Raw genomic sequence first — 21,622 nt, forward strand, 5'->3', positions numbered from 1 at the left:
TAGGCTAGGAGGATTAAGCTTTATAGCCACTATTACAAAAGTTATTAAGGTTTTAAATTAGGTCACATGACTTAGATTTTAGTGTGGTTAATGCAGTCGCCGCTCTGGCCATGGCGCCGCTCTGGCCACGACCTACGTTAACGCCAACTGACGTATAGCTAGTGTTCAAGATGTAAATTTAGTAATGGTAGAACATGTCAAATAAAGCAAGCCTCTCATCGCGAAATCATATAATATAACCAAACAACGAGTGAAACTCGAGTAGTGACGAAGGATGAAGGTACTATAGTATGAGGGAAACTCTAACGTTCAACGTTGAGCCGAAATCTGACGCATGGTGGCTAGTCACGATCTAAAACAAGATCCAACCAAGAACAACGAGGGGTCCCCACATGCGACTACATCCTTCCTACCTAGACAACTCCATCGTCGTCGATGTAACCCGGGAGGAGTAACTCGATGTAGGATTTGAGCGTCTGTACGAACTTGGTAGTAATAATGAGAGTGATAGGGTGATGGTAATGGGGAAGGAGCGCCGTTGTGTAATCACCAGGTGCTATGTAAGACAAGTGATAAACAAGGATAGAGCAGAAGGATCATGGCGTGCATATGAGGTGGAACAAGACCATTTAAACAGTTGATCTTCCTCTCCTCTCCTTTCTCCTTTACTTCCTTCTCCGCTACCTACTTCCATCCTCTTTTCTTTCCCTCTCTTTTTCTCCCTACTTGATCTAAACCTCCTACCTGTCTCCGTCCGACACGTTGATTAAGAGAAAAGCAGAGCCATGGTCCCTCCGGAAGCGAAGGGGCACGACAATTCCGTGCGAGAGCGTGACGATGCGCATCTTCAGCGAATGGGGAAGAAGCCCGTCCTTAAGGTACTTTTGATACCACTATCACCATCATTACCATAGTTTTGGGGCGAGAGGAAAACATAGGGGAGGATGAATCTATTCACTATATTTGCTGATCAGTGCCTCTCTATAGCGAAACTTTGGCATTCTTTCCATACTCGGCTTTAGCTGCACCATCCTTGGTACCTGGGAAAGCTTGCTTGGGTAAGTCCAGACGATCGTATGCTCGAGTGTCTGATAGATTTATATTGCTAATCGTTTCCCCCCTCATTTTTCAGTACCTTTACCGGCCCTCTTAGAAAGTTTGTATACTCCTTAGGCACCTCGCCGTTCCGTTATTATCACTACACCTACTGATATATATTATTAGTGGTGGCTCGGGTGGCGCGATTTATGCATTCATCTTCGGCTGGGTAGGCACCTTTGCCAGTTTCATGGTTTTGGCCGAATTGGCCTCGATGTATGCTGCTCGCCCCTTAGTTGGTACAGTGCCAGAGCTGCAACTAACAGGTAAAATAGGGCACCTACTTCCGGAGGCCAGTATCACTGGGCAGCTATGCTTGCCACGCCCAAACACATGAAGTTCATTAGTTTCATCACAGGTTGGTCTCTAGTTCGCGCCCAGAACGATGATTGTTTGAGATTACTAAGGCTTGGGGTCCACAGGGTGGTTTACCGTCCTTGGTTGGCAGTGTGCTTTCGCCGCGGTCGCCTTTCTAACAGGGAGCATGATCCAGGGCGCGATAATACTAGGGAACGACCTATATCATGCCATGCCATGGCATTCAATGCTGATTTGTTGGGCTTCGTTAAGTTTTGCACTGATTATCAACTTAGTCGGCGGCAAAATCCTACCCCGTGCTGGGGTGGTCCTCCTAGTCGTGCATATTGTTGGCTTCTTCGGGGTCCTCATCCCACTTGTCTACATGGCCGAACACAACACAAAGGAGCAAGTGTTCTTGTCTTTCCATAATGGAGGAGGCTTTGAGACACAGGGACTATCCTGGTTCGTCGGTATGACGACCTGTGCATTTGCCTTTGGTGGAGGTGATGCTGCCGTGCATGTAGGTAGCCAGTTGCTATTTAATCTGAGCCCCTGTCCCTCCTGTCTCTAGATGCTCTTTCCTAACGAGATTCCGAATAGATGGCTGAAGAGATCGCGAATGCTTCCAAGGTCATCCCGCAAACCCTCATGCTCAGCATCGGGATTAATGGTTGCCTCGGATTCGGCATCTTAATCGCCACAATGTTCTGCACTGGTCCGGATCTTGGCGGAAAGTTGGGGGGGATTACTGGTTATCCCTATATGGGCATCTTCTTAGAAGCGACCAACTCTGTATCGGGTTCGTTAGCCATGTCTGCCATCATCCTCGTTGTCTACATCGGCGCGCTCATGGGCTTGCTTGCTGCCGCCTCTCGCCAGCTCTGGTCCTTCTCTCGGGATAGGGGGGTCCCGGGATGGCGATTGTGGAGTCGAGTAAGGAATCACTCGATCACCTTGAAGTCTTCATTTATCATAAAGCTGACGCCTTGCCGCAAACAGATCTCCACCTCTAGACAGTTGCCGGTACCCGCCCTTATAGTCTCAGTGACTATAGCTTGGCTGCTGGCCATATTAGAATCGGGTCTAATGTCGCCATGGAGAACATCGTGTCTATGGCAGTATCGGCCATCTACCTATCGTACCTCATGGTATCGGTCCTCCTCTTCGTCCGCCGCGTCCGCCGCGACATATCCCTGTACAATGACAGCGAGGACGAAATTATCAACGTGCCAGGCGCTAAGCTTGTCTGGGGCCCATTTCGCTACCCTGGTATCCTGGGCACCATCATTAACGGCTATGCCATAATCTACATCACTATAATCATCTTCTTCAGTTTCTGGCCGTCCACCATGGACCCGACGATCGCGACCATGAACTGGAGCATCCTGGCTATCGGGAGTGCCATATTCTTCGCCATCCTATACTACATTTTCCATGCCCGCCATGTCTACACTGGGCCTATTGTGGAAGTTTCGCTGTAGAGAGGTCACCGCATGGCACGGTGGGAAGGGAAGAGTTGATGTTGTATTTTATATCACAATAGTATCTTTTCCCCTATATTCCAAGTCATGCTCATCCGACCAGCGTCATGCTAGTTAGTCGCCGCCATTGCTCGTACACATTACCCTTAACATGATCAAGTTCCCATTCTTCCTTGCGTATGATTTATTTGGTATTGTTACATTTTCTTCAATTTTTCTCATTCTCATTCTCGATTGTTATCTGCTCCCTCTAGATATACTGTAAATGTAGGCTCATTTATTTAAACACATATTTTAATATTGTCGTTGTTTATTATACAGTCAGTAAAATATAACCGAAGGCACATTCCTGTTAAAACTATTAAGAGTGTCAAACCATTAAACCATGTAAGTAAAGTATCCCCCTTTACAGTATTTTTAACCTTTCGCTTTCTTATTTACTTACTACTTTAGCAAGTTATTCTCGCTTCATTATAACTCTATCATCCTTCGTTGCGACCTATAATTTGCTGTAACAAAGTTAGAAAACCTTAAGAGTGATCTCTACCACTCTATTATTGGTTTTAACACATCATAGCAGCGTCCACTGCTGCGGTATGGCCTTAGAAGGCCTTCTTTATAACTATTAAGAAACATATACTTTAATTTTGCAGCAGAGGTTAAGTTGCCATTTTGCTAAAGGTAGGGAATGGTAAATTTAACGGTAACTAACAAATTGGTGGTGATCGACAAGTCGACAGTTATTAACAAATTAATAGTGGTTAACAAATTATCAGAACTATTAAACTAAGAGAAAAGTATAATGCTTAAATTGCATACTTTTTTAGGTTAGCATGAGTTAGTATATAAATTATAGCGCAAGTTGAGGGCGAATAGTAAATTATGCTAAAGAGGTATATAGTACGATCTTTAATCTTTAAGACAAGGTAAAATAATCTGTAATAAATGTTAATAAATGTTGAACATAGTAAGTAGAACTACAAATTATAAATTGGCTTGCTCTCAACTTATGCAACAAATTAGCGTACTATCATTGAAATATAAAACTCAACCATGCAAAAGGTAGAACGACTACATTATAGTAGCTCTTAGGTTGTTGGTATAGGCTAGCATATATATAACTTTTAACAATTGTGAAGCAACCCTTAGTTATAAAGCAACAATTATCAGGGTCCCTTAACAGGAAGCGGAGACAAAAGAGTGGGACGGACTGTTAAGCTAAGAACCCTTAGTGGAGTCAAAACTACGGCGCATCAACTGGAAAAAATATAGATTGGCAAAAAGAAGGGCCTAATCCGGGATTGAACCGGAGACCTCTTACAATTTGAATGCTGATGAGCTCCCAAAGCAAGAATTCTACCACTGAACTATCAGGCCTTTGATATGTTGGTGCAGGGATTAGTTTAGTACAAGATAGTACTAGTTATTGCTAGGTGCAACCCTAGTCTTCTTTATAATGGCCGTTAAATTATACAGCCAGATAAACTCGACTGCTGTAATAATACCTAGCTAGCTAAGTTGACATAAAAGATAGACGGATACTGTTGGAACCTGTGTAATTAAATTCGTCAAGCTAATCTAACTTGCAACCCAGTTGGCTAATAATACCTTCTCCATATATTTAGCTCCTAATGATATTATTCCAACTATCGAGGTTCAATGGACACCCATCCCAAAATGTATATCACAATCCCAACTTATATTATGTTCAAGCCCTGTTCGCTTCAAATTTTATAATACACTCCTAAGTTAATTAACCTAGACATTGTCATCATCTACTGGAAGCCTTTCATAGCTCCCAGCCGTATCCCCATTTCTCCCCCGTGGCCTTGTTGCCATCATCCGCCTGGGAGCCTCGTACATTGTCGTATAATTAACGACCTCACCATCTAGCATCGCCGAGCCATTCTCCCGGCTCCCAAATATCGGTGCTGGGTCGCACCAGAAATCCTTGCAGTTCTTTAGGCAACCCCTAGAGAACGGATTGCGGTTTGCCCTAGACCTATCCTTGTCCGCATTTAGAGCAGTCTCAACAAATGTATCAACACCCAGGATTTTCTTCCATTGGGCAAAGCAGCCTCCATGATCGTGGCGGTGACGATGGCCGTGCGATGATGCGGCCACTGCAGGATCAGGACCTCTGCCTTCGCTACCTAGCTGTGCTCCTCCCATTGATAAAGTCCCAGCAGCTAACGCTGTTGTAATCGCCTCAGAGGCGCCGTGCCCATGTCCATGATGAGAACCGCGCATGTTCTCATACGTCGTCATAGCTCGTGAGATTTGAATAAGTTGCACGAAGAGTAGCATTGTAACCCAGGTGAGTTGCAACGCCGCCCATACAGCAAGGACAAGGGTGTAAGGGTCGCTGTTAACGTAGCGGCATATTGATTCTGGGAGGATATTACACTCGGGGGACCCCTTCTCCGTCATGGAATCATAGTCTAAAGATGGTATTAGTCATTGTGAGGTGTCGGAATAGTCATGTGGGCCACTTACAGCCAACCGTGATAGCAATAAGAAGGCCTACACCGAGTTCCAAAAAGACAAGATAAAGGAAGAAGTGGCGATGGTTATTGACACCAACACAGTTATAAACCCAAGGGCAATGGCTTCCGCAGTTAGTAACGATTATATTTCAATGGCACCGAATCGACTCACTGATCGTGTTTTCCTACGCATCTGTTGCACCTCTTGCAATGTTTACTTCTGAGAGGCATCCGAACCATACATTGCACACAGAAATTTTGGTCATCAAATTTCCATAAGCTCAGCAGTTCGTTGATAGTAGCCTTCTGTTCCGTAAGACCCGCCAACTTCGGCACATATCCTGGCTCATAGAACATGGTGCAAAAATAGAAATAACCGCACAGAGAATATGCGATGGCGAAGAGGGTATTTACAACAGGATACGAGGCGTAGGTTGCTGCGACTGTTAGCACCCAGATTTTTAGACTTGAGTAAGCACGAACCAGGAAAAAGAGTTGTGACCCAGCTGATACCAACAAAAAACAGAGTACCAGCAAATATCCCCGAAAGCCACGGCTACACTGGGTTAGCTAAAGACCAGCCAAATTTCTCCTTGATATAGACTTACTGTTTTATGGATTTGTCTCATATCTGAAGGTGCATATGCCATAGCTTTTTGGGCCAATAACTGCAAACAATATCCAACAAGTAGGGCAATTGGAATTCCCGCATAAACAACCATATGGCTCATGATCATCAGCATGGACCAGATGATCAGAAAAGGCCAGAAAAAGAAAAATTTCGCCATGGCTGATCGTTTGTTTTGGATGAAGTACGGCGGGGTCGGGAAGTCAAAGGCAGCGAGGCTACCATCTTCCTTATAACCACATTCCTTGAGTGCTTTATGCCATGCAAATGTTGTTTTCATCTCCTCTGCCATTACTGATGGAGTTTTCCCGCTGGCGGCTGCAACGAACCTATCTGAGCCATATTCAATGAGCTTTTGGATGCAGCCCACTGACCCTTTAACAAGTCCCCAATGTAATGGTGTGAACCCCGTTTCGTCCGTGGCATGCACATCGGCGCCCCACCGAAGAAACAAGTCGACGCAAGCTGGATATCCTTTATACGCAGCCCACATCAGACATGTGTGTTGTTGTGAATCACGCACATCCACAGGGATGTTTTGGTGGAGTAGTAGAACCAGAAGGAAGATGTTTCCTTCAAAGGTTGCAAGGTGCAAGATATTATAACCTTGGACGTCAGTGAGCAATGGGTCGGCCCCATACTCCAGAAGGAGATGCACAGTATAATAATGGCACCTTTGGGCCGCCCACATGGCGGGTGTAGCGACCGACTCTCCGCCCTTCTTATTTACATCTGCTCCGGCCTCCAGGAGAAATTTACACATCGCATATTGATTGTTGATTGCCGCCCACTAGGAAATAGTTAGCCATCAAATCGTCAAAGGGCTAACAGTTTCCGGGAAGGGTTTCCGGGAAGGCATACATGGAGCGGAGTGATACCCTCATCATCACAGTGTAATGGTGTGAAAACGCCTGCATCATAGAGCTTCTGTACTGAGGGAATGTCTCCAAGTCTGGCCAGCTGCATTATATCTTGGCTCGCATCGAGGGCTGGCTCCGCGGCTGCGATATTCTTCATTTCTAGATTGCCATCGTCCACACTGAGCTGCGGAGCCACCGACGACCCCTTTCCGTTCAACATCAGGGGCGACAAATTCGAAGTATTCTTCGCCCGGTCTTCGACAGTTTGTAATGGTGCGTCAGGATGAGGCATTATGGTCCCTGTGGTGACATTTTAGCTTTTGGTTTCGAACAGAGGCAGGAGCAATGGAATCACGGATAGACAGGTTGGTACTGACATCGTATATATTATAATATTCCCCGACAGGCAGATGTTTGTTGAAAAAGAAGAAATGCGACAATCCGAAGCTGAGGCAGTGCCAAGTACGAGGCTGAGCTGTATGATGGCGGAACACTGGGACGCGTCCTTTCCACACCCAATGATAGCGGCTGGGCGAAGTAAGGTTAGGGGTTCCGGCTGCATTTTGGGGCGCTGGCTCGCCGGCGAAATGATGCACCGTTCCCACAAACAGTGGGTCATCTTACTTTCGACTTGAACTGAGCCTCGTTGTCGATCAAAGGAGAGGACAGGGAGTACTCAACTGAACACGAACATTCGAACAGTGCATGGGCGCCTGAGAAATACTTTGCTCACAACCAGAATAACTTCACAAGAGACAACGAACGAAGCGTCTTCAACTTCGGCCATTGCGTCGTCTATAAGCTGGCCTTTCCCCAGTGGCCATGTCCAAAATAACCCAATTAGCTGAGGCCTTGCTCAGTCCCTCCCCTCTTGGGTTTCTTTTCGCCCTTATCGTCGTTATATCTGTCCCTATACTTTTACATGCCTTCCTGAGCCGCGGCAGTAGTGTGGCTGCTCCGCCATCAATCTTACTTATTGGACCAAGCGGGTCTGGCAAGACATCACTTCAGACTCTGGTATGCTCAATACACCTGTCTCCAACTTTCCCACCACCGGCTTACAAGATAATAGTTCGAGCGAGGCAAGAGCGCCCCTACCCATACGTCGCAAACCCCACTTGTGGCGGAATGTGCCCTTCCTGTCGGAATTACTGCTGCCTCAGCAAAGTACCGTTCTGCCAACGATCCCTCACACCGAGTACGTGAGAAGTTTCTACTCATCGACACACCAGGGCACGGGAAGCTTCACCATTATGCATTTAGCGCCGTAGCGAATACGCAGAACCTGAAGGGCGTTATTTTCGTTGTCGATGCTGCCAATCTTCCAGCGGGTGATGAAGGCCTCAGACAAGCCGCCGAATATCTTCACGACACGCTATTACTGTTGCAAAAGCGCTTGACAAACATCAAGTCTTCCAAAGCCCCCAAAGGAATAGAGGTCTTGATTGCTGCAAACAAGATGGATCTGTTTACTGCGCAACCTTCTGCGATTGTTAGGAGCTTATTAGAGAAAGAGATCGGAAAAGTGAGAACCTCAAAATCCAAAGGTCTTCTGGAATCCGGTATCGAAACTGCAGGCGACCTGGATGATGTGGATAGTGACGACTGGCTGGGCGAAACCGGGAGCACCCAATTTAAATTTGAGCAACTGGAGGAGTTCAACATTTCTACCGAAGTTGCCGGTGGCTGTGCTATGGGAGAGAATGAAGCAGACGTCCAAAAATGGTGGAAGTGGGTAGGAGATCGTCTGTGAGCACGTGTACGAGCACGACAGCGAACAAGAACAGGAAGGAATCCCCGCTACATCATATGTTTTTGAGGTTGTCCACCAATTGGATTCAGTGGGGTTGTGGCCGAGGCGGATAAGTTAGATCCAACTGCAATGCCCACTCACTTCGGCCACAGGGTCGAGCATGAACTGCCATCTCCTTGAGTGAGAGATATCGGAGGGTGCCGCACGACGTCATGGCAGCCAAATAAGGTTATGGGACATGAATATATCGTGGATTATTAAATCGATAATGCTACAATGAACGATACCATACATATCTGGGAATATTTATAATATAATTACATTTAATACGTGAATTCAATGATCTAGAATAAGTGATAATAACATAAGCGTCCCGTTGAAGAATATCCCACCACGCTAAACCGTAACATTTTGTTCAGCCTTGTCATGCAATTGGTTTCCACAGCCTCGTAAGTTGGTAACCCCATCATCGCCGCCGCCTTGAAGTATTCATATACCGCCAGCTCTTAAAGACGGGTTAACATAGAAGGCGCTTAGATGAAGAATGCCCGTCGGAAGTGAATCTCGAAGTAACTAAAACATGTGGCAACTCTACACGAGATAGATTGGAATACGATATGCCACCATGGACGTCCGGACACTGAAGAACGAGCTGTTTCAACAAGTACCACCCCATCTCTCCTCAAGCATTATAGATATGGAAGCTGACCGTCGAAGCTCAAACCGTGTTGTATTAAACTAAGTCAGCGCGCACTTAACGGTGACGGCAGTGCAGCTAGCCTGAAAGAGCTTCTGGAAACAACCTTGGAGCTCTATGGCTTGCTTGAAGCAAAATGCCGCCGCAAGGATGCCGCCTTCGATGAGAAACTCGCAGACTACATATTCTTTCCCCTTTCGCATGTTCTGCGAGCGTGCCAGAAGCGACCAGGTCGTTTGGCGGAAGCGGCTACAAAATGCGTACAGGTATTGCTCCAATATGGCTGGACAAACAATATCGGTATCGAACTTGGGCAACAGCTCCTAATTCTGTTCACACTCTTTGCTGGCGGTGGCGCATCGTCGGATCCTATGCCAGAGGAGCTCAAGCTTGAGGCGTTTAAGGCACTTGCGCTATTATTCGACGACCTTCGTCGAACACCTAAAGGTGCAACTTCAATAGTTGAAGTATCTGTTATTCCCGCCCTTGGCCAATGTTTGTCAACGATACTGGACGGGATTACAGAAGGGCCATCTCCGGACATTCAAATCGAGGCACTTGAGGCATTAAAAGCCCTATGGATGTGCATAAAGGACCGAGATGCCCTTTCAACCTTCTTGCCAGGGACGGTCTCGGCATTAACAAAGTGCTTGATGCCAAACAATCAAAATCCGCGTTCTGTCAAGGTCCTCGTCAGCTCTTTACGCGTCCTTCAGAGCGTTCTCACCACTTCAATAGGAGATATTCACGTTAGGAGGCTACCTGATGACACCGACGTTGCTTCAGGTTCAAAGCCAACGACAACACTGGGTAAATCATGGCTGACTGCGACTTCCGCGCAGGTAAAGCTTGCTCTTACCAATATAGTCAAGCTACGCAGTCACAAGAGTGAAGGAGTACGTCATGAGCTTGAGCGAACATGTTTAATCCTGCTGGATGAATGCAACACGTCGTTAAAAGACGCCGCAGCTTTGCTTGTGGAAACATCTATGATTGTTGCAACTCCACAAGACGAAGGCGGTAAACCGTCACAGATTACCGGCTTGAAAGATCTCTCTATTATGTACCCATCGATCGGCGAACTAATCAATGCAACAGTATATAACTGGGAAACTAGCCTTCCGCGCATTGTTCAGTCGTCCGATGATGCAGTCAAAGCATCTGCCATCCACCAGCTTTCCCAAGCCAGGACTCTTCTCGGTGCTGTTGACGCTGAGTCTAAAGTTTTGGACAACTCTATAACAGAGTCTCTTAGAGATAGTGTTATAAACATGCTTGATTCTTCGACACCTGAGGTCGCTATCGAGGTGCTTCCTGTTAGCAATGACAGGGGTGCCACTTTGCCTTTGACGGTCCAAAACACATATACTGAGAACTACCCGCCTCTTATCCTGGAACATGAAAGCCAGGTGGAAACCCGAAATCAGCTCAATAAGCTGATTGACAATGTTGGGGCCCGGGAAGTCCAGCTTAAAATGACGAGCAAGTTACTCGAACAAATGTTCAACGCGTCCGGAAACCCTCTCCTGGCCTCATTTTGGCTATCCTTTCAGCTGGTAAAGTCGGTGGTCTTGAAAACTGAGGATTTCGACGATTTTCTCACTTCTGATGTCACTTCGTCAGACGAGCAAGAAGTTGCAAGGGAGGAGCTCTACAATTTTGCTGTTTCTATTCTCTCGGATTCAGAGAACAGCGGCAATGACTGGAGGCTTCTTGCGGTTGGCCTTGAAGTTGTTGCATATTCCTCACAGCAAGCAGGAGAGGGGTTTAGGGCAAATCTCGTCGATACCTTATATTCCGTTGTCCAGCTACTGGGTTCTGATAACCACCACCTCAGATCCCATGCTATTACTTCGCTCAATATAATCGCCAAATCCTGCGGTTACAATCAAACGAGCGAACTCATCGTTGACAACGTCGATTATCTTGTCAACGCCGTGTCCCTGAAACTCAACACTTTTAACATATCTCCACAAGTTCCACAAGTCTTAGTTATGATGATTCGACTAACTGGACCAACGTTATTGCCATACTTGGATGACGTGGTTGGCTCGATATTTGCAGCCTTAGACAACTTTCACGGCTATTCGAAACTGGTTGATAGCCTCTTTTCTGTACTTGGTGAAATCGTACAGGAGGGGGCAGGGTCGGGGCAGTTGCAGCTTACATCAGGGACGACAATAGACCATCAGAAACGGAAACCGGCGCCGCCGGATTTCAGCGATGTCCTCGAAATCCTTCGAAATATGAAATCCAAATCGTCTGCAATAGAAATGGAGCATGAACACTTTCCAAAGGGTCCCTGGAAGACTGCCAAAATGCTGTTAGATGAAGCAGAAGCTACAGGCGAGGAGGAAGAGGGCGAAGAACCCAAAGGGAACCAGGAGGTTAAAAAGGCCCCACCAACGAAAGTTTACACGATGGTTGAAAGCATCGCCCGCCTCTCCCAGCACTACCTTACAAGTGGCTCTCCCTACCTCCGTCTTCGACTACTCGATCTTATCAGCACTGCAACTGGTGCGCTTCACAATGACGAAGATGCCTTTTTACCCCTGGTAAACGACATTTGGCCTGTGGTTATCAAACGCCTTTACGACCCGGAACCATTCGTGGTAATCGGCGCTGCCAACGCCGTCAGCAAGATCTTCGAGGCATCTGGGGATTTTATGAGCACGCGGGTCCAGACCGAATGGCCTGACCTTATTAAACTAGTCCGGCAGTGGATGAAGAAGGCAGAGGGGGAAAGGAAAGGGAAGCATGGCAGAGGCACGCATGCTTTGAGTTGGCAAGTTTGGGATGCTATGGTGGGACTGGTCGTTGCTATTTTGAAATATGTCCGCATTAATGATGGTATGTTTGATGAGGCTTTGGGCGTTCTGTCTGGCCGTCTGGAGAGAGAAGATGTCAGAGAAGCCCTGGAGACTATCAATGCGGAAGCAGTGTGGCTAGTTGATCTTGCACAAGACCGTATTACAAGGAGAGAAGTTCCTGTAATGGAGGGGTACGAATTTGCCAGCTGGGAAACATTATAGACTGTATGGCTTCAGAATAAGACGGCCTTAGCCGGCTGCTAAGAATATAACGAATTAAATCACTCTGCCTGCACAGTCACATTGATTATATATTCATAGATAGAGAATAGCTTCATTGAGGTAATCAAAAATATTAATTCGTAATCATCGGCGCAAAGGTAATGCACCCCTAGAGCTGCTAACTTTTACAAGCGGAAAAAGAGTATTGAGTAGAGAGCAGATAATTAGACAACGGTGAAAACAAAACCCGAAGCACAAAACGGTCCAACCAAGCAAATATGTGCGACCATTTGATACGAGACAAATCCACACAGCCATCCCATTAACAAGTTAACGGTTGAGCGTGGTGGTCCTCGCCATTTGGCTTTGTAGCGATTGTTTATTCCGAGTCGTCATCATCATCCTCTGACTCAGCCTCAGCAAGCCAAGTCAAGAACGTCTCTGCGGACTTGCGGACCTTCTTGCTGGTCGGAAGGTCGATGTACTTCTTGCTGGCCCTGGTGCCCCATTTGGTGACAACCTCCTCGCTGACAAGATCGTCATTGTAGTAAAGCATGAGAACCTTCGAGACTAGGTTGTAGACTTCTGGGTTCTCCTTGCCGCGCATGCCGATGAAGCGCTCGGTGCCTCCGAGGAGGGCCTTCTCGTGGCGTTCAGAGGTGATCAACTACGCCAGTTAGTGGATATTCATATAATTGCAATCAGGAGTATAGTCCATACCTTTTTCAGCAGTCCAGCCCTCTTGGGGATCTGGGCAACAATGTTGTCATCGAACAAGGTCTGAGCAAGTACAAGTAGCGTACGGTGCTTTGTCTCAATGCCCAGCTCTTTAGCCTTGACATAAATATCAACATCATCAACCTTTGCAACGCTGCCCTTCTCCTCGACCTCAGCCAAGATCCAGCTACCGAGCTGATCATAGGCCGAGTTGCCGCCGCCCTCACCATCCTCGTCCTCGTCGTTATCAAGGACAAGCTTCTGCTTCAGATCCTCTGGCAGCTGTTGCTGACGAGCTCTAACAGCCTCCGCAGACATGTCAACTGTCCACGTATCGTCTCTGATTTCCTCTGGCTCTTCGATATCCAAAGCGCCGTTCTTGATGCGATTGGTAAGCTCGTCGTCGCTTCCTGCCTCAGGGGCGCCGTCATCATTGACTCCATTCTCAGAGTTACTGTCGTTGGGGCTGCTGTTTTTCTCGCCATCGGCGGCGACCCCGTTGCCGTTCTCCTTGGCCCTGCGGGCAGCCTTGCGCTCGGCCTTGTCCTTCTTGCCCTTCTTGGGCGCATTCTTCAAGATGAAGCCGCTCAATTTCAGGCGGAGATCGACATCTGAACGCTGACCACAAGCCTTGCAGTCAAGAACGATATTTCCATCCTTCAAGACGACTTCGGTCTCGGGATTCTTGCACTTCTTGCAAAGCACAAACTTTGAAATAAACCCATCAAGGTAATCCTGTAGCTTTCCAGCTTCGTGGGCGCCGTTGATAATCCAGCGGTCGTCGGCAGGGTTGCTGTTTGTCTGGGCTCCAAGTTCGAAACCAAAGTATTTGATGACATAGGCACCGGGGCGAGCGAGAGACTGGGCAACGCTGCTCAGGTTGACAATGACAGTCTTGATGCCATTTCCTTTTCCTTCGATCTTAGACTGGATCTTCTCCATCTTGTATCGGTAGAAGGGGTCGCTGACATCGCGACGAATGTTGACGGTAGCCATGATTGCGGTTGAAGTTTTCTAATGCAAGCTTTCGGGGGCGGTTTTTCTATTGGTAGCGGCGACTGAAGACGTTGACTGGCGATACATATAGAGGCAGGCCGGCTCGTTTTGGAAGGTTCAAAGCAACAGCTAGATTGATGGTTTAAAGATGATTCGTCTCACGGTAACATGTGTTGTGTCGATATTGTGAGATGCCGAAGAAGATGTCGGTTTATCCGTTAGAGCAGAAGTAAGGGCTACAAGGTTTCCGAGGTATACGGAATGGTTGCAGCTCGAGGGGCGGCTGATGTCTGAGGTCGTTGGCGTGTTGTGTGAGATACATATAACGCAGTTGTGCCACTAGACGTGCTGTCTTATGGTTTGGGTGATTCGGTGGTAGAGGATGCCCTCTTTTATGACAGGTCCCGGCCTTGGGGGAGAGTCGTAGAAGCGTTCGATAATATCAGACGGAAGAAGCTGGATGAAGGGCTTCAGCGGGTTTCCGGGGGGTCGCGGATGGACGGAGAGGCCAGATAGACTCGTGTCTGTCTGTTTTTTTTTGGGGGGGTTGAATGGCAGATGGGTCGAGAAGAGACTCCTTGATGGTAGGACTGTCGTGAGATTTGATGAAGCCTGAAGAAGGATTCTGGTGTGGTGGGTGGGGGAAAGGAGAAATTCTTTGTGTGTTGATGTTTAGTTTGAAGGGGTGGGTCAGGGAATTGGAAAGAATTATTCAGTGGAGAAGGGAATTGTATTTTGTATGTAGAGAGTAGTTTTTTTGCCTGAGGTGGCACTAAGGCGCTAGATTTCTGTAGTGTTTGTTAGTAGAAGTAGTGGTGGTTACGAGTTTGCAGGACCGAGTAAGAGGATAGAAGTATACTGCAACTAAGAGTACAAAATAAGAGTATGGCAGATTGGTGTAGTTTGCTTGTATCTTTAGCAGATGAGAACTTAAGAGCGGAGAGTTTTGGAGTTGGGACCGCGGTAAAAAATTAGGGTGTGGGTGAGTTAGGTGGCGTGGTTGGATGGTTGGTGGTTATGGCTGTGCGGTGGTACTTTACTTGTGGCGCAGTTTACAGTGTGGGAGTTTGTACTCTGGACATAGTTGCTTGATTGCTGCATGAACTGTACTTTGTAGGTACTTTACACTAGATTTTTGCTGGGCACGTGTTACCAGTATAACGCGTAGGATCTATTTTGTAGAGTATTACACTATAACACTATAGAGAATATCTATGATAAATTATATAATTACTATACGCGTCCGTACATGACCAGAAGCTTATTAACGCGCTCCAATCGAAGCCGGACATATTTCTGTAGATTTCCATGTTGCGATGGTTACAAATTGAGACAATACTATATATATCACGTGACTATAACTGCCCCGCGACCCTTCATCCCCGATATATCCCCGAAATCCCCCACCATCCAAAACGCTACGAGTGCCCGATTGGTCTTCAACAGCTGCAAAGTCCGAGTCCATACCAAAAAAAAGTCATGATGGCCAAATCAGTAGACTACTCTCTGTACCTGGTCACTGACTCCACCCCCGCCATCCTTGGGGGTGCTAGTCTCGTCGATGTCGTGGAAGCTGCTCTGGAGGGCGGCGTGACTATCGTCCAATATCGGGACAAGTCCACTGAGACTGGTGTTATGGTCGACACTGCCAGGCGACTCCATGCTGTAACGAAGAAATACAACGTCCCTCTTCTCATTAACGACCGTGTTGATGTGGCACTCGCAGTGGGCTGCGAAGGCGTCCACATCGGCCAAGACGACATAGGTAAGGCCATTCTTTATATAAAACCCGGTCTCTAGCTAAATACCACGTAGATATCAAAACTGCCAGGCGCCTCCTTGGAGAATCGGCCATCATTGGCCTCACAGTAGCATCGGTTGAGCAAGCACTGCAGGGCTGCGATGATGGGGCTGACTATCTCGGTATTGGCACGATATTTGCTACCCCAACGTAATATTCTACCATTCTCATTTTGTATTCACTTTTGTCTGACAATCCCCAAGGAAGACAAACACTAAGGACATAATTGGGACTGCTGGCTGTCAAGCAATCCTGAAGGCAATGGCCCCAAAGTATAGCAACGTGGGGACGGTGTGCATTGGCGGCATCAATGCCACCAACCTCCAACGCGTCTTATATCAGTCAAGTGACAATAGCAAGAGGCTCGATGGCATTGCCCTTGTCAGTGCAATAATAGGCGCGAAGGACCCCAAAGAGGCAGCAAAGAATCTAAAGCACCTTGTCAACACCCCACCTGCATTTGCAGCTGTCTCTCCATCAGGCTATTCTGGTGTTGAGGACGTTGCCGGAATGCTGGAGGCAGTCCCTTCTGTTATAACATCCGTCAACGAGACCAACCCTCTATGTCACAACATGACAAATCTTGTGGTGCAGAATTTCGCTGCCAGTGTTGCGTTGGCAATTGGGGGATCCCCAATTATGTCAAACCACGGCGATGAGGCGGCAGACCTCGCCAAATTAGGAGGCGCTTTGGTTATAAACATGGGCACGGTAACACAGGAAGGCCTGAGGAACCACTTGCTTGCCTTACGGGCATATAACTCGCAAGGAGGCCCTGTTGTTCTGGACCCGGTGGGAGCGGCAGCAACAACTGTCCGGAAATCTGCCTTGAAAACTCTCATGGCCGGTGGTTATTTTGATCTAATCAAGGGTAATGAAGGTGAAATACGACAGGCATATGGAAAAGGCGACGTCCAGCAGCGAGGTGTGGACAGTGGAGCAAGCATGCTCGACGGCCAGAGCAGGGCAGCTCTAGTCCGAGACCTCGCTGAGCGAGAGCGGAATATCGTTCTGATGACTGGCTCTACAGACTATGTGAGCGATGGGCGGAGAACGATTGCGATTAAGAACGGGCACGAGTATCTTGGTCGGATAACTGGTAGTGGATGTGTCCTTGGAACTACCATATCTGCAATGCTCGCTGTCCACCGGCATGATAAGCTTATCGCAGCCGTAGCTGGGCTGCTGCTTTTTGAGATTGCCGCCGAGTATGCTGCGCAACGCCCGGATGTCAAGGGCCCTGGGACATTCGTGCCAGCATTGATTGACGAGCTGGATAGAATTCGGCAGAGCAATGCCGATGGAGACTTCAGCTGGTTGAGCCGTGCAGACATCAGCCTGGTTAGTTTTGAGTAAATACAAAATACTAGAAAATATTAAGCAAAGCAACTATATATTTATAGCAAAAAACAAAAAATACCATGTTTTATTTGCACCCGAAAGTGATTCCGGAATGATGGCATGTGGAGTGGTTCGCTAAGAACCGGATGCGGGGTAACGTAATGTCCCCCGCATCGGCTGTCTGGATGCTCGGCTTTGGCCCCTCCATTAATCGGGGATCTGGACCCGCAGGCAACGTTCCGCTGTGCACATATAAGGCACGCCTGAGCCTGGAATTCCCCCAATAGAACTCACCGAATAAGCACAAATAGAATACCGATCTGCCACCAACACCCAAGTTGTCGGGAATCCATATATCCAAAGCCATGGCACAAACTCTTACGCGACGCCTTGGTAAGTCACCCTCCACCGTCCCGCGAAAGCAATTGAGTTTCCTAACAACCCGATAGCCAGGCCAGCAATCTTGTGAGCCATTCCTCCTATAGCACCGGAATTGCCCTCACTGGGCTTCAATGCCGTCGCCGTCAGCAGACCCCGTCGTTTCGCCGATCTAACAGGCCATAGCATCTGCGACATCCAAGAGAAGTTCCGCCCAGCAGTATGGGAATACGACAAGATGTAACCCTCCCCCATCCCACACCACCCAACCGCCACATATTAACTTCCCCCCCAGAATCCTCACCACCCAAAAGCTCCTCCGCGCCGCCTCCATCCTCTCCATCCCCGTCTACGCCACCACCCAAAACGCCGCGCGCCTCGGCCCAACCTGCCCCGAACTCAACCTCTCCACCGCCGTCGCAGAAGTCGACAAGACCGCCTTCAGTATGTGGCCCGCCCTAGGCCACCACTTCTCCTCCAGTACCCCCTCCGAGATCGTCATCGTCGGCATCGAGAGCCACATCTGTGTCACGCAGACGACGATAGATGCGCTTGCGGCAGGACATAAGGTGTATATCATCGCGGATGGAGTGAGTAGCTGTAATCCACAGGAGATTCCGATTGCGTTGGCGAGATTGAGACAGGCGGGTGCGGTGGTAACGACTAGTGAGAGCTGGTTGTATGAGTGTATGGGAGACGCCGGGATTGCTGAGTGAGTTTCCCGTGATGTGTTGTTGGAGGGGGTGAAACTGACGTTTTTGGTAGATTTAAGCAGATTGCTGGTGTAGTGAAGGATACTAGCAAGGATACGAAGAGAGTGATGGAGGCATTGTTGAGCAAGATTTAAATGGGCAGGACTATGGTCTGTAACATTACGAGGGGTTTCTATGCGCATGGTCTAGAACTTGAGTTTTGAGGGGTGTTGGAGCTGATAGATGGCGGACCAATCCGAACTAGACGGTAGTTTACTATGACAGTTGATAGTTTAGAAGCAAGAAATGTGCAACACATTCTGACTATGAGGTGATTGCGTGCGAATTAAAACATTTATTATTAGGTTGGCAGTGTAGACAAAAGGCTCACGACTCTCAAGGAAGTTCAGTAGTAAGATGTCATGGCATTAATAGTATTCTGATTCATCTACTAGGGCATCGTAAGATTATCCCCTTACATCCAGCCCTCCGGGTATTGCTAGATATATCGGTATCAAATCACCCAGATCTACCTACTCAGTCGTCGTAAGATCTGCCTTCGTATTTGAAGCCTTCATCCAGCCAAACGCTGAAGCACCACCGATCGGGTTTGAGGGCCGACGAGCACCGGTAACAGGCCACGCCTCCTTGTGGGCCTTTTCCTCAGCTGCCGTTTTTTTAGATTCCCAGCGCGAGGACGCATTGCTATCGGTAAGACTAGCCTGGCTCTTGCGTCTGGACGGATCGTCTTCCAACGGACTGCTCGGCGGGGGCTCATAGACATGACGTGCTCCAGAAGTAGAACGGCCGTTCTGAAGCCCCTTTGATGGCTTCAGCACCTTCATGCTTCTGTTGCCGCGGCCGGGTTTGTTGTAGCCACTTGCGGATACAGTCTCTTTTTGCAGCTCGCCATCACTCTTTGGTAGCCCACCATTTCGCCAGGAGCCCCATTTAGCCCCAACGTCTTCTCGGGTTTCACTTTCCTTGTTCGTTGCTAACTTGGCATCTTGCTTGCTGTTAGTTAGGCCTTCGGCATGGGTGCCACCTGCAGTCGGCTTAGATTCGGCCGTCTCAGGGTTATTGTCAGCGGACGCAGGTTCTAGGCTTGGATGAAACCCATTTCGCAGATCCGATACGTGTTTTCCGTCCTCATACTCATGGCGCGGGGGTCTCGGGGACAATGGTATCACATTTGGATCACCAGACTGCAAAGTCTCGCTCGGTGCTTCATTCCCTCCTTCGTTCTCATCGCGCCCAGATGAGAGTGCAGGTTTGCTTGGTTTACCAGCAGGGGTGAACGGAAGAGCGGCTCCCTTAAGCTCGACGGCCTCGGGCGGATTGTTCATAGTGCAGATGTTTTTGAAGACATTGTCATCCTCTGGTCGTACAAATGGTACTGAGAGTTTCTCACGGCTATCTCCGTAGAGTGTCATGGTATTCTGGGAGAGGAGAAGGTCAGCACTATGTGCCCTCAAGGTATCACTCCCAATGAAAATGTGTATGGCTTTTGGTCGCCGTGATGTGGAACGCTGGTGAATGCCGGTAACCTCAAAGTTGACTGTCAACGCAGGCAGTTGTGGAGCAGGGCTATTGGCTCGAGATGAAGACTGTGTTATAACAGCCTCGGGAAGGTAAACGGGTAGGGTGATGATAGGGAGTCCTTTGGAGTTTTGTTGGATGCGGTCCACATAACCAAGCTTTTTAACGAGGGTATACTCCAATGTTGATTTATGAGAACCGGTGCATACATCGGCATAGAGTAAGGTGTCATGAGAGAAAGTTTCGTTCAGCCAGCATCGTATAATGCAAGGGACGTTGCCCAGTATGAAGAGACCTGGAGGCGGCTCTGGGATCTCTAAAGGCGATGGGTCATCTTGGCCTCCAATCACAAAGTTAGTATCAAGACCGAGGCTGCTAGTACGGCCTGATGGCGCCGAGTACATGGAACGAACGGAATGGCCTGCGGAGCTATGTCTTCCATCCGACTTATGCGAGAGTGTCCTCTCCATAGGATGACTACCAAAGCCACTATTTGGGCGAGTAGGGCCGAAGTCGCCTGATGTGCGAGATGATTGAGCCCAGCTTGATCCTTGGGTGGCACTGACATCAAAACGTACGCTGTTCGCCCGTGATGCGCCGCGCCGCACTGGCTCTTCTTCCGCATCCAGACGCAGGCTTCCCAGCAATGATTGCCCATGTTCGTCATCGAAGTCATCAAAAACCTGAGACTGAGATGAATGTACCGGACCTGATAGTTTCGGATCAGTATGGAAGTGGGATATAGGGCTGTGATATCTACCTTGCTGGGGAGTGCCTAGTACACCTGGAAATGGAGGGTTCCAGACAGACTTGAGCGCCGCATCATCTGCCTGTCTTCTCTCGAGTCGGAGTATGCGATCTGCGTGGTTGATCTGAACCGCATGAACATGCTTTACATCCATTTCCAAATGGTATAGGCTTTCCTTTGTCGGCGAGAAATGCCCGTCCATTCCTATAGCGTAATATTTAACGCAAGAGCAGTGTATTTCGTACAACTTCCAGTTCTAAGCATGAATGGTCTACCATGGACCTTAAAGACCCAGTCACTCTGACCCAGGCCCGGCGGTCTCTTGTGCTCCCTTTCTTTCGCCCCAGCTCATGGGTAGGATATAACCGATCGCCACCGGCGGCCTGCAGGTTCGGTGATATTAAATTATTCGTCGATCAGCAAGGCAAGTGTGTCCAGTGGCGCCAGTTCGCGCGCAAGTCACAATATGAACGATGAAGGTTGGTCGATGTGGTCTGTAGTTGTTCGATGGTCACTCTCTACTTCGATACTTCGAGTGTATAACAGGCGGCCAACGCCAGAAGTTCGTGCACGCGGAGGTGGAAAGGAAGGTTGATCTAGAGCTCAAGCTGTACCAGGCAGTGGAGAGTTTGTCTGAAGTCGTCGGGATTGGATTGGGGTAGGAAACAGAGTCGCGGAAATGTAGAGGTCGTGGTGGCTGGTATATATTGCGATAGGGTGAGTGAATGAAGTTGTATTCGAGGTTCTACTGAACTGAGACTTGGAGTGTGTTGATCTGGAAGAAGGAAGATGAAATATAGGATTCGTACGACTAGAGTCTATGGGGTGTGAAACTCTAAAGGTGTAGATGTGCGAGTGGGAGTTTGAGTCTCTTGTTCTCCAAAACAGTCTTGTATGGGGGTAGATGCTGTGGATGTGGTTGTATGTAGTACCATCAATGGTCTCTCCCCTTATCTTGTCTAATGTCAAATGTTATCGGTAAATAACGGTCAGCCACAGTGGTAGCACTATAAACGGTCTCAGAGCCAGATGCACATGGGTACGACCAAGGTAAGACAGCTTACTTTCCATGGTT

The 21,622-nt window shown here is 48.2% G+C and overlaps 8 protein-coding genes and 1 non-coding gene across 9 annotated transcripts; 5 read left to right on the plus strand and 4 right to left on the minus strand.

Annotated features, from left to right (window-relative positions):
• Positions 1-187: 187 nt before the first annotated feature.
• Positions 188-2,891, plus strand: VE01_08466 (uncharacterized protein). Its single transcript, XM_059463967.1, has 9 exons — positions 188-280; positions 346-878; positions 988-1,058; positions 1,133-1,156; positions 1,225-1,314; positions 1,374-1,456; positions 1,521-1,918; positions 1,999-2,331; positions 2,398-2,891. Exons 2-9 carry the CDS (start codon positions 786-788, stop codon positions 2,701-2,703), a joined length of 1,398 nt encoding a protein of 465 aa, XP_059319456.1. The 5' UTR covers positions 188-280; positions 346-785; the 3' UTR covers positions 2,704-2,891.
• Positions 2,892-4,164: 1,273 nt separating this feature from the next.
• VE01_08467 lies at positions 4,165-4,256 on the minus strand (the record flags this gene model as incomplete). The annotated part of the gene is made up of 1 exon: positions 4,165-4,256. It is a non-coding gene; the product is annotated as a tRNA-Pro (tRNA).
• Positions 4,257-4,420: 164 nt separating this feature from the next.
• On the minus strand, positions 4,421-7,218 carry AKR1 (palmitoyltransferase akr1). Its single transcript, XM_018277890.2, has 6 exons — positions 6,855-7,218; positions 5,974-6,783; positions 5,849-5,921; positions 5,538-5,802; positions 5,376-5,488; positions 4,421-5,320 (listed from the first exon to the last, which is right to left on the minus strand). The coding sequence occupies exons 1-6, from the start codon at positions 7,143-7,145 to the stop codon at positions 4,638-4,640; spliced, it is 2,235 nt and encodes a 744-aa protein (XP_018127553.1). The 5' UTR covers positions 7,146-7,218; the 3' UTR covers positions 4,421-4,637.
• A 301-nt stretch (positions 7,219-7,519) lies between these two features.
• Positions 7,520-8,941, plus strand: VE01_08469 (uncharacterized protein). Its single transcript, XM_018277891.2, has 2 exons — positions 7,520-7,870; positions 7,926-8,941. Exons 1-2 carry the CDS (start codon positions 7,676-7,678, stop codon positions 8,604-8,606), a joined length of 876 nt encoding a protein of 291 aa, XP_018127552.1. The 5' UTR covers positions 7,520-7,675; the 3' UTR covers positions 8,607-8,941.
• Positions 8,942-9,057: 116 nt separating this feature from the next.
• VE01_08470 (uncharacterized protein) lies at positions 9,058-12,456 on the plus strand. Its single transcript, XM_018277892.2, has 2 exons — positions 9,058-9,270; positions 9,324-12,456. The coding sequence occupies exons 1-2, from the start codon at positions 9,232-9,234 to the stop codon at positions 12,333-12,335; spliced, it is 3,051 nt and encodes a 1,016-aa protein (XP_018127595.1). The 5' UTR covers positions 9,058-9,231; the 3' UTR covers positions 12,336-12,456.
• VE01_08471 (uncharacterized protein) lies at positions 12,430-14,735 on the minus strand. Its single transcript, XM_018277893.2, has 2 exons — positions 13,056-14,735; positions 12,430-13,002 (listed from the first exon to the last, which is right to left on the minus strand). Exons 1-2 carry the CDS (start codon positions 14,046-14,048, stop codon positions 12,715-12,717), a joined length of 1,281 nt encoding a protein of 426 aa, XP_018127613.1. The 5' UTR covers positions 14,049-14,735; the 3' UTR covers positions 12,430-12,714.
• Positions 14,736-15,471: 736 nt separating this feature from the next.
• VE01_08472 (uncharacterized protein) lies at positions 15,472-17,263 on the plus strand. Its single transcript, XM_018277894.2, has 3 exons — positions 15,472-15,813; positions 15,864-15,999; positions 16,053-17,263. Exons 1-3 carry the CDS (start codon positions 15,528-15,530, stop codon positions 17,203-17,205), a joined length of 1,575 nt encoding a protein of 524 aa, XP_018127596.2. The 5' UTR covers positions 15,472-15,527; the 3' UTR covers positions 17,206-17,263.
• Positions 17,264-17,338: 75 nt separating this feature from the next.
• On the plus strand, positions 17,339-18,575 carry VE01_08473 (uncharacterized protein). Its single transcript, XM_018277895.2, has 5 exons — positions 17,339-17,583; positions 17,640-17,655; positions 17,755-17,808; positions 17,864-18,280; positions 18,334-18,575. The coding sequence occupies exons 1-5, from the start codon at positions 17,556-17,558 to the stop codon at positions 18,413-18,415; spliced, it is 597 nt and encodes a 198-aa protein (XP_018127597.1). The 5' UTR covers positions 17,339-17,555; the 3' UTR covers positions 18,416-18,575.
• A 64-nt stretch (positions 18,576-18,639) lies between these two features.
• On the minus strand, positions 18,640-21,488 carry VE01_08474 (uncharacterized protein). The gene is made up of 2 exons (XM_018277896.2): positions 20,560-21,488; positions 18,640-20,508 (listed from the first exon to the last, which is right to left on the minus strand). The coding sequence occupies exons 1-2, from the start codon at positions 20,747-20,749 to the stop codon at positions 18,794-18,796; spliced, it is 1,905 nt and encodes a 634-aa protein (XP_018127598.2). The 5' UTR covers positions 20,750-21,488; the 3' UTR covers positions 18,640-18,793.
• Between the last annotated feature and the right edge of the window lie 134 nt (positions 21,489-21,622).

Source organism: Pseudogymnoascus verrucosus (genome assembly GCF_001662655.1).
Source record: "Pseudogymnoascus verrucosus strain UAMH 10579 unplaced genomic scaffold scaffold_44, whole genome shotgun sequence".
NCBI lineage: Eukaryota > Fungi > Ascomycota > Leotiomycetes > Thelebolales > Thelebolaceae > Pseudogymnoascus > Pseudogymnoascus verrucosus.